Source organism: Gigantopelta aegis, chromosome 8, assembly GCF_016097555.1.
Source record: "Gigantopelta aegis isolate Gae_Host chromosome 8, Gae_host_genome, whole genome shotgun sequence".
NCBI lineage: Eukaryota > Metazoa > Mollusca > Gastropoda > Neomphalida > Peltospiridae > Gigantopelta > Gigantopelta aegis.
In genome coordinates, this window is record NC_054706.1 from 63,922,018 (window position 1) to 63,939,001 (window position 16,984).

General features: G+C 36.1%; 1 protein-coding gene across 1 annotated transcript in view; it reads right to left on the reverse strand.

Annotated features, from left to right (window-relative positions):
• LOC121378908 overlaps positions 1-16,984 on the reverse strand; it is a 176,988-nt gene that overhangs the window by 127,783 nt on the left and 32,221 nt on the right. The window contains exons 21-25 of the mRNA XM_041507286.1: positions 15,908-16,064; positions 12,382-12,446; positions 10,483-10,620; positions 8,057-8,205; positions 6,895-7,007 (exon numbers count right to left, since the gene is read on the reverse strand). Of these exons, the coding sequence (XP_041363220.1) occupies positions 6,895-7,007; positions 8,057-8,205; positions 10,483-10,620; positions 12,382-12,446; positions 15,908-16,064 (622 nt within the window). The remainder of the gene's footprint in view (positions 1-6,894; positions 7,008-8,056; positions 8,206-10,482; positions 10,621-12,381; positions 12,447-15,907; positions 16,065-16,984) is intronic.

Sequence of the window (16,984 nt, forward strand, 5' to 3'; positions counted from 1 at the left end):
GAGAGAGTTAAAGTCTGTTATGTTTAATGACAGCACTAGATCACATTGATTAATTAATCATCAGCTATTAGAAGGAAGAAGGAAGGGATGTTTTACTTAACAATGCACTCAATACATTTTAATTATGGTGTTATTGTGTCAGCTATTAGGTGTCAAATATTTAGTAATTCTGACAGTTATCTTTAGAGGAAACTCGCTATATTTTTTTATTAGCAGCAAGGGATCTTTTATAGGCACTTTCCCACTAACAGAACAGCATATTTCACAACCTTTGATATATACCAGGGTAAGATACGTAGCCCAGTGCTTGATGCACGGTCAGTTTGGGATCAATCCCAATCAGTGGGCCCAGTGGGCTATTTCTCCCTCCAGCCAGTGCACCAAGACTGTCATATCAAAGTCTGTGGTATCTACTATCCTGTCTATGGGATGGTGCATATAAAAGATCCCTTGCTGCTAATCGAAAAGAGTAGCCCGTGAAGTGGCGACAGTGGGTTTCCTCCCTCAATATCTGTGTGGTCCTTAACCATATGTCCGACACCATATAAACATAAATAAAATGTGTCGAGTGCGAGTGCATCATTAAATAAACCATTTCCTTCCTTCCTTGATATATACCAGTCATGAGGCATTGTTAGGACAGCAAAAAAACACAATGGGTCTTCTGAGGGGTTCGATCCCATGACCCAAGAATCTCAGATGAGTGCTCTACAGACTGAGGTAGATACATGTATGTCTAAAAGATAATGGTATAAACTCGAGATTAAGTCTGAATTGTTTAGCTACATACAAAATCTAATACAGGCTAGTGGATAAGAAACATGTGATGGTGTGATGTAGTCAGTCCAATGGTAAAGTGTTAGCCCAATGTGCAGATGGTCTACCTCGTTGGTGAGTTCATTGGGCTATTTCTTATGCTCCATAAATGGCTTAACAAACTCCGTGGTATGTGATATCCTGTCTGTGGGGTGGTGGATTCAAAAGAACATTGCTGCTAATCGACAAGAGTAACCCTTGGTATGGTAGCAGCAGATTTTCTCTAATTATCTCGATGGTCTTTAAACCGTATGTCTGATGCCATATAACCATAATTAAAATGGGTTGAGAGAGTGCCGTTAAATAAAACATTTCTTTCTTTTTCTTTCTCCTGATGAGGATTGATCCTTTAACCCATTACACATCAGACCATCAGTGTTTCTACCATGGGAAATCATATGCCCATCAGTGTCATGATACCAGCCTATGGATGTATGAATGTTATTATCATGGGTAATGGAAAATGACTTAGTGGTGAGCCTTCCATCAATGCTGACATATATATTTAATGGAAACATTTCTCTGCTCAAGCTCCATTACAGCAAGATACCGTACATAATATAACCAGTATCTGTAACGATGGGACTGTCAGACTCCAAATAACAATACTACATCAACAGAGAGGAAAACAGTATTCCAGAGATAATGCAAGTGATTATGGTAACTTTAGATCAAACTAGTAATAACGTTTTTTCTCTCTTTCTCTCGCTCTGTTTCTGTCTGTATAGTCAGTGCCCAAACCTAAACATTGTATTGAGCCTTTTGCAAAAAGGAAAATATAAACAAACAAGTAAGCAAACAAACAATTAAAAAGCAATCAATATTTTCAGAGATTTCTTTGAACTAGCCATTGATATCTCACAAAACGTTGGGAGCTTTTTTTTGCTGGTTTTTTTTTATCTACAAAATATTTTCTACATTTGTTTCAAAATATCCCTTCTGTTTTATGCAGGATGCACCTCAGTGATGAAACATTCATCTGAGGTACAATGGGATGTACAGCTGACTGGCCCTGGTGGATTTTTCCTCCAGTTCAAACCAGAGCCCCATGACTTGTACATTCTATCATGTACATGAGATATACATACGATCCCTGGGTGTGACTTAGTAAGAGTAACCAATGACAATTTGTTTGTTTTGTTAACTAGAGCACATTAATTTATTAATCATCAGCTACTGGATGTCAAACAGTCAGTAATTTCAACATATAGTCTCAGAGAGGAAACCTGCTACAATGTTTTATTAGTAGCAAGTGATCTTTTATATGTACCAGAAAGGATAGCACATATCATAGCTTTTAATACGCCAGTTGCGGTTGAATGGCTGGAACGAGAAATAGCCTAATGTGCCCACTGATGGGAATCGACCCTAGACCGACCACGCATCAGGCAAGCATTTTACCAAAGGGCTACATCTCACCCTGAGTAGTCTATGTAACAGCAGCAAGTTTCCTCTTTCACTCTGGACCAAGTTTTATTATGAAGAAAACTTGAATTGTTTTCTTTTTGTATGAATATTTAACCTGACCTCTGACCTGTAGCACTTTTCTCCTAGTCCCATAGACTCACCAGAACATCCAGACAAATGGCAATATAATGGATACCGAACAGCCACAGTTTAAAATGTACTAAGGTGTACAGTTAAATAAACATTCCTTTTCTTTCCTGTTACTGTCGACAGATGACCGAATCAGAGTAAATTTATTAAAATGCCTATATCCAAACTAGGTTCAGCTATGTCCATCCCATGTCCAGTATCTGGCAAGGCCAGTGGACGAGCATGGAACAGATGACAGATGACCATTTTGCCCTTCTTTTTTTCTATAGACATCTTTGTCATATATCATGCAATGTTTGATGGCAGAATATAAACAAAATTAAAAAGTTCAAACATATGTGATGCACATCACTTTCTCCATAGCAGAATACTGGAAATGCAGGAATTTTATATTAAGGAAAATACATACAATATGTATTACCATCGTAAGGCAATGATTCAAGGCTCCCCAACATTGACATTGTTACTTTGATCTGGAGGCTAAAGTAAAAAAAAAAACATGTTTCATGCAGGGTTTCTGCCAGAAGGTATGATTTTCTTAACCCTAACCATAAACCTAACCCATTTTCTTTGTGAGAGAGGCCCCCATACCCCCTGTTGACTGTGGTTACATTCATCACACACATTGTAAAGATTCAAGTCCGTAGTGCCATACCCAAAGAAATAACTAGAGATAATATGGTGAGACTCCAATACATGTTTAACAAAATCACTGATATGAATGATAACACAGCTTGTGTTTATCACCAGTTTCATACAAGAGCAGGGATACTGTCTGTGTTTGTTACCAGTTTTACATAATACAAGAATAAGGATATCATCTAACCTATCACTAGTGTGTTAATCTCAGTACATTAACAGAGATTAACTCAAATATTTCTAGTGAAAAGAAAACAAGAAAAAGGCATAGTGTTATAACAACTTGCAACACTCCAGCACATAATGTAACCAGTAGCTGTCGAATATCAAACATATGGTACATGTGACATAATATTTTATGTATGTAACACTGAAAAACATATTGTAAGACTATATCTATATAAAATCCATCAAGAACAATGTTTAAAACTTTGGAATAGACACACAATGACAGTGTGTCAATGCTGTTTTTAATGTTTGCAGTTTTTGGGGTGTTTCTGAAAAAGTTATCAATAGACTATCTACATAAAATCCACCAAGGACAATCTTTAAAATCTGCAATAAACGCACAAATGACAGGGTTACGGTTGTTTTTAATGTACATGGTTTCTGATGTGGAGTAAAGGTGGAAAATGAAAAACGGATGCATCAGAAAACAATTTTAATCAGTTTTTATGGTGATTAATACATGTAGTCGTGGTTTCATATAAGCCCATTTTATGTGTCTGTTTTCTGTGTTCCCTGCCCACATTGTGCCTGCATCACATCAAAAACTGTGCACATAGGGAAAATGCCTTTAAACACATTAATAAAAGAAAAGAAATGTCCATTTAATGACATCTCAGCACAGTATTCAGTAACACTTGCTTAGCTTCACAGCACATCAATTAAGTTAATAACATTAAATGGACACAAAGGCGCACTGGGTGTCGTTATTAGCAATATTACTTTGATGTCATAAAGAGGCTCTGTCTGTGACGTCATTCCAACACAGACATGAAAAGGTTACTAACACCTCAATACATTGTTTATTCAGTGGCTGTTAAATCTCAATAAGAAAAATGCTGTCACCACAAAGATGTCTTGAACTGAATAGCAGCAAAGAATCATTTATGGGCACTTTCCAACAGACCAACAGCATGATCTTTGATATATACTAGCGGTGACGCAAGAAATAATCCTGTGGGTTCGCAAACAGGGATTGATCCAGTAACCCACAGCTCCTGAAGTGAAGTAACCACTAAAGTATATCTAAATTCCACATTGATAAAATGAAAAATCAAGTCATTGTCAAAGACATCTGTCACACATACAGACACACAAGACTTCCTGGATAGAAGAGTGTGGAGGGTTAATTTTGGGGAAAAGGTGAACCTTTAACAAAGTATTAAATCCAGGGTTTATCCAATTGTTTTAGCCAATTGTAACGTACGTAAAGCATTTCCTTGAAAATTATTCAAAACTGGTTAATTTAAAGAACATTTTATTAGCCAAACACTAAATATTGTCGCCATTTTGCATGAAAATTAGCAATTGGCTAGTTTGGCAGTGGATAAAGGGAGCCTTGTAATTCAGCTGTCTTGGAATAAAGTGGAAATAAAATAGTGGGTTTTTAAATACTGGGTATAGGTTTGTGTCTAAATACTCTCCTCATATGTGATATATGTGATATGTAGAACCATACAATAAAGACATCATGCTCAAATAAATGCTGAAATGCTGTAACATGACACACTATGTCAGCAGTGAATAAATCAGCATTTTATTTCATTTGTTATTTTTTTAATAAGAAAGAAAAAAATCATTTTAAACTAAAAAAGAAAAAAAAGAAGAAGTAGTAAATCTTAGTAATTTTTGCAAGTTGGTTTGATAACTAACAATATTATTTTTAAGGGTGACTCTCAACAGTCATTTGAATAAATACCTTTATCTAGATAAAAAATCATCACCCTGCCCCAAAACAACATTTAATTAATCATCACAAGGTCACATTCACAGATGCCTTGGTCATAAAATATGGTAGCTGCCATCACTTGAAAGATATTTCCAGGTTAACTGCAGTACAAACATCAAGCTTTAAAATGTAACAGACAAAATCAGCACGAAAAAAGTCAACAAATGCACAGAACGTATTTGTGGTATTGGTGGTCGTAAATTACGGAGAAAACTAGCTAGTTGGAAGGTTTTGCCACATTTCACCACAATGGGTTTGTTCTCTGCCAAAAGAACCACACTTTTGTACCTACACACCCACTTCAACTTGGGTTTTAGTACGCACCATTACACAAAACATTCTAGTAATTACTACGTGGCATTTTTACACTCCTCAAATGCACCTAAGATGATGTGGCAACATGCAGCTAAAATAATAATCAACAAAATTCATCATTTAGTCGGAACATTAGTGCTGACAACTCAAAGGAATTCTGTCCCAGAGGTCAAGGTTATCTAGTTCTTTGGATATACTATTATTGTTTTTGTCTTGAGCATATCATAGTGAGAATGATCATAGTTATAAAAAGTAAGGATGTTTTATTTGTCATATAGTAAATATACAGCAACAAACTATCATTACAGGTTGTACAATACCAAATAGAATTCCATTGCTGACAATGTTAACATATTTAACAATTTTGGTCTCAGAGATCGAGAATCGGTCCCAGACCAGGAAAAAGGTCGTATCCCCACCCCTACTGCATGCAACATATCAACCAAACTATCCTACACAATCCCCTTCTTAAACTGAACAAAGCAAAAACTTTTATGGCTAATTTTATATATAATAGGGTTTTATTACAGTACCTCTACTTTCATATGCAATTTTAGTACAGTGACCCCTCTATAAGAACCAAGTACAAAGTCCGGTTATAAGGGGTATTCAGTTTAGAGAGGTCCTGTTCTGTACTGATGTTTATAAAGGGACCATAAAAAACGTCCGGTTTTATGGGGAATTCTGGTTTACTGAGGGTCCAGTGTTGAGGGGTTTCACTGTATAGTTTTACAAGCCCCCATATAAGTTTTAAGCACAAGGTTACTTGATACAGTGGTGCTTGATGAATTAAACTTAAATGCATTAAATCTCAGTATTAATTAACTGCTATATTAAATGTTCTGGTCACTTCGACGATACGATACACAATACCCTTGCTTGTATATCAATTCCTATTTTAACCATGTATCATTTCACTACGCTTCAACTTCTTGTTTTACGGTGCATCAGGTATCACAATACATATTGTGTCGTGAGCTATGTGTCATGATACGTGAGGTAGGTGTTTCATGACACCCCTACCTCGTACTATGCTAATAATGGTACAAAACGTGTTCCAAAATCAAAAGTATCATAGAAAATTGACAATAATGAAAGCCATGCATTCATTGTTAAATATACTGTTTTAACTGTAGCAAAACTTCTCATATCTTTGAGCTTTTACTCAAGGAATGTATATGATCTCAGGAAAGTGGTTGGTCCTCCAGGCCAATAACTGAATAAAAGTCAGTTTCTATGGCAACCATCAGCAGCAGCATAATTAACTGGTTAATAGTGCTAGTAGCAAAAACATAGGATACATGTCAGCTGGAGAGACAAGGTTTGGAATGTGGTGTTGAGACAGCAAGAGGAATTACAAATAAAAATGGATATTTGTTACAACAGGCAGATCACATGTATCGACTATGACGGGTGTGCTTCAAAACAGCTTGTTCCAATCAGCACGTTATGTTGGATGTGCTTCATGATGATGACTTGGCTCCGATTGTCATATTATAGTTCATAATCTTGATGGGACGACACAGTCAGACTCAGTAGCAGAAATTAGACAGGTGACTGTGGAGAAAACCAGAAGGAAGAAAGTAGAAGAGAGAAAGAATAAGTTCACTGACCTGTAGGCCTCCTTGGGCTGATCAATGACCTTGAGAACCGAGTGTTTCCAAGCCTCCAACTCATCCAGCTCAATGCTTGCTTCCAACGCGGCCAACGTCTGCTCAGGACGAATCTGGAAAAACAAAACAATGGAAATACATGTGTATTTGTTCAAATCTAAATACCAGGCCCCGTGCTTATAAACCTTAAAGTCTAGACTTTAATAAAGTCCAGACTTTAATGTCATGGCAACCCCATTCAAATAGCATTACGTTAAAGTCCGGACTTTATTAAAGTCTAGACTTTAAGTTTCATAAGAATATAGAATAGGTTTGCATCTTAAACAAAATTTATAGAAATATTTGTTTAAATAAAAAAATATTATTACATAGAATCTTTTCATTTGCTGAAATCCCAAATATGGAAATAATATGTTTAAATCAGTAGGTATTAAGACCTAAAATACAGATTGCTTTCATTTAATAAAATAAAATGGAAATATTTGTTTAAAACAATGGATAGTAGGTATTAGGCTAAAAATAAAGAATCTTTTAATTAGTTAAAATAAAGAATAAAAATAATATTTCTTTAAATCAGTAGATAGTAGATCTAAAATATAGAATGATTCATTTGTAAAAAAAACAGCGGATATTAGGTCTCAAAAATACTGGGCCAAATTTATGAAAAGGCATTTATCCTTTATATTAGTCACGTGTACTACGCGCGAATACTCCATCAGCCGAAAGGCGCATCGTTTCTTATTGGGTTTTTTTTTTTTTTTAGATGAAATGGAAAAGCACATTTAAGCGTTTCAGGGTGGGACGTAACCCAGGGGTAAAGCGTCCGCTTGATGTGCAGTCAGTCTGGGATCGATCCCCATTGGTGGGCCCATTGGGCTATTTCTTACTCCAGCCAGTGCACCATGACTGGTATATCAAAGGACATGGTATGTGTTATTCTGTCTGTGGGATGGTGCATATAAAAGATCCCTTGCTGTTAATCGAAAAGAGTAGTCCATTAAGTGGCGACAGCAGGTTTCCTCTCTCAATATCTGTGTGGTCCTTAACCATATGTCTGACGCCATATAACCGTACATAAAATGTGTTGAGTGCGTCGTTAAATAAAACATTTCCTTTAAGCGTTTCCACATAGCTCTCACATCCCTGGAGATAATCATCTTACCTGGTAGAAGTAGTTGGAAGCGAGGCCAGGACCAGCTATTCTCCTGGCTACGAAGCCATCACTGGCAGGAATTCTACCACGACTCTTGATGATGGCGTGGAACATGAAACTATCCCACAATCCCCGACCTCCTCGTCGCAGTACTCCAACTGAGAAGAAACGAACCACATAAATGTTCAAATCAACTAAAAGTTAAAACACCAGCATTGCCCACCTATCCATTTTTTAAAATGTTTTTAATTAAAAAAACACAATTACAACTACAGCCGTTAGAAAATTAAATGCATTCCACTTTGTACCTAGAAGAAATATTCTACAGTCCTTCCTACCATTGAATGTAGTTTTTTTACTATATGTACCACAAGTTATTTATTTCTGAGCCGACTGTTTTCTAAATTGCACATAAAAATAGTGCTTTTTTGGTATTCTCAAAACACTTTTACTTTTCTTCTTACTTCAAATCAAACTGAAAACACAGGAATTTTTACCCTCTCTTGTTTTGATGCATACTTCAAAAATTATATTATTTATGATAGCATACATCAATAACACATATGTATGTTATAAATTTAAATACATATGATTGGCTCTTCCTAGGGTATGATCCAGTTACCACAGTCATACCATCAAATGAAATACATACTATCAAAATTGATTGCTTTGTTATGTATAAGTTAACATTAAACTGATTGCTATGTGACACCATATAATATAAGTTAACTATAAGTGCAGATGCTGTAAATAAGTTTAAAATGAAAAAACAACATTTGAATTCATTTCAAACCTGTTTTTTTAAAAGAATATGTAACAAGTAGAATACTACATTTGTGTCTGTTGGATCCCATTCACATTACAACTCCTTGTTTAAAAATGTATCCAACCTGCTTTTGCTCGTTAAGATATGTTTTGAAATAACTCATTAAATAAAATAGTATCCAATGGCCATTAACTGTATGTACATAGTATTTTCTATCTCCATACCAAATAATGGAATAACGTAAACATGATTTTTATTTTTACAATAACTGAGGAAAACTTTAAGCATCATCTCTAATTGTAATACCTAACCTCTCACTCACTGCATTACCAGTCCACAAGAAAGATGGGGGGGGGGGGGGGGAATGTGATGGGTGGGGGAGAATGAGATGGGTGGGGGAGATGCAATGGGGGAGAGGTCAGGTCACAGTAAGAGGAGATAATTAAACTTACACAGGGTATGACAAATTTTTTAAAAAGTCACTAGCCACAGGGCTAGTGGGTTTGTAAATTCCACTAGCCCACTAAAATAAAGCACTAGCCCAAATTTCTGATCAATTACAACACACTTTATATAGCGCTGAAAAACAATGTTTCAAGGAATCCAACCCTTATAGAACCTAAAAAAATGGCTGACCTGTTTTCTTCTCCTTTTTTATGTACATGAGTATAAAACATTTATTTTAAAAATTAGTATTAGTATTATTTAGTGAAAATTTATCTCGACCTATACAGGTGAATGAAGTTTCAAAAATAAATTAATAATTTAGTTTTTTTAAACTGCATGATTTACCCTATTTTGTCAAGTTTGATCCTAAACCATTGTCATGTTTTCACTTTTGCCTGCCTGCCTCCCCAATCCCCCCTCATCCGGAGTGGGTAAGCAATTTAACAAACTTCTCTCTCTAACCACCCAAAAGAACTTAATGCACAATACAATGTAACACGATAATGCATGGTCTTGTTCTGTGTATTCGGTAGTGAATTGTCACCAGGAACGGTGATGTCAGTTGCTCAAATAGTCCACAGGGCAATATATCCCATGTCAGACAGATATCAACAAATATATTGGCAAGATTTAACTTGTTAATTGATAGACAAAAAAGAATTATCTTGTACAGATGTGAAACGTTATTCAAACTGCTACACACATTAAACAGGTCAAGCCGGCTAAGTTTCCTGATTGCCAACATCCCTAAGTGAGCAAGGCAGTAAATTAGAAGACAACAGACAAACACAGTAATTCTAAACATGAGTGGGGTTGTACTTCAGTTCTACTAGTCTGTTAATTAATTAGGACTGGCCATTCACACATTTGTTACCTTATTGACATGCAAGATTTTACTACCACGTGACTTGCACAACCAATCAAAACACGCGTTTTATTCAGGTTGTTTCCTGTCCATAAAACGAAACGACAACAAAGTCTGTATTGTGTGTATTGTTGTAATTGATGATGTAGAAACTCTTGTTACTGTATTTTGTAGAAATCTAGTTCAAGTTGAATATTAATATATACTTATTGATTTGTTGACATTATGCGATGACCAATGTCAGAATAACATTTATCAAACGTATGTTAGTGGAGGAAAAACATTGTGAGCTAGCGGTGTATTAAAAAGCACTAGCCCTGGGCGTTGGGCTAGTGGATTTGTTGAAATCTGACTTACAGACAATAATAAAGAGCGACGAGAGGGGACAGCAAACGGCTCCGAACAGGAAGGCAGCAACTGGCTGGAAGCATCCCTGGATGAGAATTCGCCAGATCAAGGCTTCCAAGAGAATTGAAATCTTGTTCGAGTTTTCATCTGTAACATACAAATAATTTAGAAAATTTGTTTGTAATTTTCATTATTATTTCTACTTACCTAGTGCTAACACAAACAAAATATAAGCACTGAATTTAAACGAAAGGAATGTTTGTTAATGGTACTTCAGTAACATTGTAAACTATAGCTATTAGGTCTCCAACATATTGTTATTTTAACACTTTGTCTAGAGAAGAAACCTGTTGCTTCCATGCAGGCTACTCTTACTGAAATGTGACCAAAGAAGCATTGCCATGACCATCTCCACCAAACAAGTAACACCTATTTATTACCTACTACCAGCATTGGTGGTGCAGTGGTTAAGTCAGAGAACTTAAGGCTGATAGATACTGGGTTCACCTCCCAGTACCGGCTCCCACCCAGATTGTGTGTAATGACTCAATGGGTAGGTGTAAGATTACTACACCAACCTCCCAATCACTAACCACTAACTTACTGACCTGAACACAGTCCAGATAGCCGAGGTGTGTGTTCAAGTTAGCAAGCTTGAACCTTAAATGGATATGAGCACGAAAATAAGTTGAAATGAAATTAATTATCCACTTAGTGAACATCTAGGTGTGTCATTACAGTATAATATGTACCACCAGCATCATACAAAAGTTGATAATTTCACATCAATGCAATCTAAACAAACCCACCACGATTTTGTAGCTTCAATTTTCTGTGTGCCAATAATAATGTGTTTAACCTTCTGACTACTGCAGATGAGATATCTCGCCCGACGTCATGCCAGTCGACATACTGTACTCTGTATACAGTGCATTCCCCAATTCATATTTCCCACCGTTTTGCACATGACACTCACCGGAAACGATTTAGTAACAGGAAACAAAAGACAACTTGGCTTCCTGTGTCTTTAAAATTAGATTTTTCACTGTAAAATGGCTTCAAAAAGTGGTTTTCGGCAAGTATTTTCGCTTGACAACATGGTGGCACGTCGCGGTCATTTTCAGGGATCAATAGCTGATTGTGACAGCTATTTTGATAATAAATTTGATCGTTTTACCAACAACGAAAATCACCATATATAGGGATATGAATCGTAGTTCGTTTTTGTTTTTTTTAAATTCTGGTCAGGAAGCCACTGTTATTGGGAATAATGGACATAAATACTGGACACCTGGCCACAAGCGCCCATAAGTAAAAGCGACTTTTTTGATTTTTTGCCTAATTTTAATGAACAATAACTGATCTAAAATAACCCCCAAAAATAAGGTTACGGAACATGCACACAATATCAGTACAGTGTGTCACCTGTTCTAAAGTTGCAGAAAATTGCCAGATTTTTTATACAAACACTTCAAACACATTAATTTGTATTTGATATGTTTAGTGAATACACATACAAATGTACACACACACACACACACACACACAAATGCATTCACACACATGTGCACACACACACACACTCACACACACACACACACACAGACACAGACAGACACACACAGACATACACACAGACACACAGACACACACACAAATGCATTCACACACATGTGCACACACACACACTCTCTCTCACACACACACACACAGACATACATACATAGACACACACACAGACATACATAGACACACACACAGACACACAGACATACACACACAGACATACACACACACGGACACAGACACACACACATTTTGTTTTTGAACCCTGTTTCTACTTAATATTTCCATCAACCTGTTATACAAACCTGAGATCAGTTTATGTGTTTAGACAATGGAACGTACCTGGGCAGTCGATGTCATAGACAATAAAGAAGCTGACATGAGCAAGCAAGGTGAGGGTTGGAACCCTGTGATAAAGAGAAACAATTTGTCAGGTCTTAATACACCGAGACTGAATAAAAAGGAAAGGCAGGAAGAAAGGAAATGTTTTATTTAATGACGCACTCAACACATTTTATTTACGGTTATATGGCGTTAGACATATGGTTAAGGACCACACAGATATAGAGAGTGGAAACCTGCTGTCACCACTTCATGGGCAACTCTTTTCGATTAGCACCAAGGTATCTTTTATATGCACCATCCCACAGACAGGATAGTACATACCACAGCCTTTGATACACCATTTGTAGAGCACTGGCTTGAACGAGAAATAGGCCAATGGGGCCACTGATGGCGATCGATCCTAAACCGACAGTGCATCATGCGAGCACTTTACCCCATGGCTACGTCTCCCCCCCCTCCAAAAAAAGGAAAGAGACACTCGCCATCACATAATAAACTATGGATCTATCACTGAGATTTAGTGATAGAAACAGCATGTCTTCTTATAATGTTCCAGCCAGTACACCATGACTGGTCAAAGGCCGTGGTATGTGCTATCCTGTCTGAGGGGAAGTGCTTATAAAAGATCCCTTGTTACTAATGAAAAAAGAATTGTGGGTTTCTCTTTAAGACTACATGTCAGAATTACCAAATGTTTGACATCCAATAGCCGATGATTAAATAATCAATGTGCTCTAATGGTGTCGTTAAACAAAACCAATTTTAATTGAGATATACTGAAAGAAACAGCTTGTCTTCTTATGATGTATTCTTTAATGTCACCAATATGGGTTAAATTTACAGAGCCTGTTTTTCTCAGACACAGGTGTTTAAGCATTGTAAATGTATGTAGTTACAGTGTGTAAGACATAAACAGGTGTTTAAGCATTGTAAATGTATGTAGTTACACACATGTAAGGCATAAACAGGTGTTTAAGCATTGTAAATGTATGTAGTTACAGTGTGTAAGACATAAACAGGTGTTTAATTTTGTCCGATTTGTATAACACCTCAAACATTTCAAACTTTGGCTATCTTTAAAAACAATTTTGACATTTGGCCTAGATGTATGTAGTAATACAGGAAACATGTTACTGCTAGGTAGGCTACTTCTACCAAATAGAAAAAAAGGCATAGATAAAACATGCCAAACGTTTAGATATACCAACCATGGTGGACTGGATGGGATGATGAAATGTGTTTCAATGCTTTGTAACCCAAGTGAACATATAATCCAGTATTATACAATAAATAACTTTGCAAACTGTCATACTTAGCATTTAACAGGGATCACATTGGAACAAATTTTGGTGTGGCCAATTTTCAGATAGTCAAAATATTTCCTTGAAAAACTAGTATAACATTTAGAGAAAATACTTTTTTTGTAGCAATTGGCTAATCTGGTGAGCACCAACTGAATAAAAATGGTAACATCTTAATATCATGGTACGAAAATAAAACAACAGAACCTAAATGAGCATAAATTCAATTTATATAACAGCAAAACAAGACATGAGCATTTTAAGGATTTATTACATATTAACATATAACATGATATTTGGCACTTGCGGACTAACGTTGCTACTTGTGCCAACATCCAGGAAATCCTTTTGCTATGATATAAACCTGGTTTATTTACATAAACCTTAACTTATAGAATATATGTCCTTCAAACAGTCCTTACAGAACTTTAGACTCTATACTCAAACCTTTAATGACATCACACCCACCCAATTTTTATGGATTTGGTATATTGTTAAAAGTACCAGACACTGTCAAGTGTTTTGGTTTTATTTCTCAAATTTGACTTGATGTCCATGGCTTTGACTTTTCAGTTTTATTTTAAAAACATGTTATTAAGGTAAGTTAGAATTTAAAAGAGTAAAAATATATATATACTTGTATTTATTCAAATTAATAACTCTATTGTGCGTTATGAAATGTTTTTTGATGAGGGAAGTGTTACATATGATTTTCAAAATACATCTTTATATAATAATAATAATAAACAAAATTATTCAGATTGGGGATTTTTTAATCCACAATTTGGAATAAAAAACTACATAGCCTTTGGAGAATATGGGTCCGTGCTTATAAAATTTTGACAGTCCAGACTCAATCTCTAATGACGTCACACACATACGATTTGTTTGGCTTCATGACATTAGTGTCTCAGACTCTATTAAGAGTCTCGAGTCTAGACTCTAAAAGTGTTATAAGCACCAGGCTCCAGTTTCACAAAACAATGTAACTTTATATTTGTAACTAGCAGTTATTATACCTGTTGTACATTTAAATGTCCTATATATTGCGTGTATTAACAGACTTTTGAAGTCTCGAAATACTTTCCAAAAGAAAAGATTTGGCTTATACACAAACTGGTTCATAAAATTCGGATCGTAAACACTCCCGATCGTGACTTACAAATTTTTATCAGACTCTTACAGACTTTCTCAACTTATGTAACAATAATTTGTGCACAGTATAAATAAAACACCCCATCATGCAATATTATGTAGCTTTTTGTTCTTGAATGCATTAATAGTTTGATGAATAATAATAAAATTACTTGTTTTATTGTCATTTCAATGGTAAAAACATGTTCTTTCCAACTGTCCGCCATCTTTGTTTAACAGGACCTGTCTTTCACTGACACCTCTGTCCTATATCATTTTGTAAGGCATCAATTTCACGCAGAAAATTATATTTACATTATGACGGAACATGAATCAGTGTATGGACAAAAGAAAAGAAAACATTTCATACTAAATGTATGTAACCAGGGATATTTTAATACAATTGTTAATACAGATGAGTTAGTGCTTTACTGTATTAATATGTATACATTAGCTATTTTTATATATAATTTTATAGTTAGAATGGGTAGTTGGGTATGGACTGTAGTTCTGTGGTTAGTCGCACGTGTATTTAGTGATAGGTTACACTTGACTGACTAGAGTGACGCATTATGACAGTTGCACTGCATGCATCTGACCTTTTCTTTCAAATACCACACCTTCTTTTCATTCTTCTCATAGCCTTTCACTCTTAAGTTCACATAATTATGATCTTGATGGTGAGCACCCATGGGGACGTCTTTAGTGCAAACTAAAGATTGTTGATGTCTGGCGAGTGTCTTTTAATGTTATATTAGTGTATTTGTATGTTTTATGTGGGACCCAGACATTTATTATATTTTTCATGTATGTTATGTTGTTATGTCAAATTATTAAACAAAATGTACCATTTAGATATTTATAGATTTTTTCCTATGGGAATAAAGAATCTCGAAACCCAAGTTGTGTTTTGTTATGGACTAGCAGGGGTTACATGTATATTAGTGGTTTTGTCGCAGATTTACATTTACGTGCAAAACTAAGCTTATGATGTTTTGTGAAATTGGTCCCTGACCTGGTGGGGAATTATGCCGATTATTGGAGTTTATAAAAAGGTAATAAGCACAGGACCTGAGAACCAAGCTTACCAGACTGGTGATGTGATAGAGAGCACCAAGGAGACGGACGACACTGACAGACACAGCAGGGGGAACACAAGCACGAGCAGCAGCGAACCAGCGGCCCCCTTCAGGACGTAGTTCCAGAACCGGTTCAGGTGACGAGTCAGACTCTTGCCCAGGAAACCTGCAACAGTTATTTTTTATTATCCATATGGTTCAACATTACTGAGTAAATAATAATCATACAAAGCACACATGTAATAACAAGTGTAATGACGTAATTTTGGGAAGTGACATGACGTTGCTTCTCCAGTCCTAGCTCAGACTGTACATTTGAAATATGACATCATTTCGTCGTCTCCTAGTTGTGGCTGAAACATTTTGAGTTGGGTCTTGTTATTCATAAAGAAAAGAACAACAATAATATGGATAATAAAGAAATTATTACACTCATGTGCGAGTCGTACTGATTTTATGAAACTTGTGTCAGAATTCATGTATTACCCTCGCTCTCGCACGGGCAATACAAAAATCATGACACTTGTTTCGACACACAAGCTGGTATAATAATCTCTATTTATGTAACTTCACATGCAAAATATTAAGGTTTCACTATACAGTTCACATTCAGGTGAGAGTTCATTCATCACGGTCCAATATAGTTCCTAATTGTGACATATGTTGTGGTTCACATATTCACTTCTAGGAATTGGGGAAGAATTAAAACAATTTGTACGTTTAATTGTAAGCCTTCTGGCTGTATTATGCCAATGTTATTTTGTAATATTGGGCATCGACTTTTTGGGACATGGGTATATAGCGGAAGAGACAGCCGGAGTTAATCGGTTAATGAACCACCTGTTCATGGGTATATAGCGGAAGAGACAGCCGGAGTTAATCGGTTAATGAACCACCTGTTCATGGGTATATAGCGGAAGAGACAGCCGGAGTTAATCGGTTAATGAACCACCTGTTCATGGGTATATAGCGGAAGAGACAGCCGGAGTTAATCGGTTAATGAACCACCTGTTCATGGGTATATAGCGGAAGAGACAGCCGGAGTTAATCGGTTAATGAACCACCTGTTCGGACCGGTACTACAGC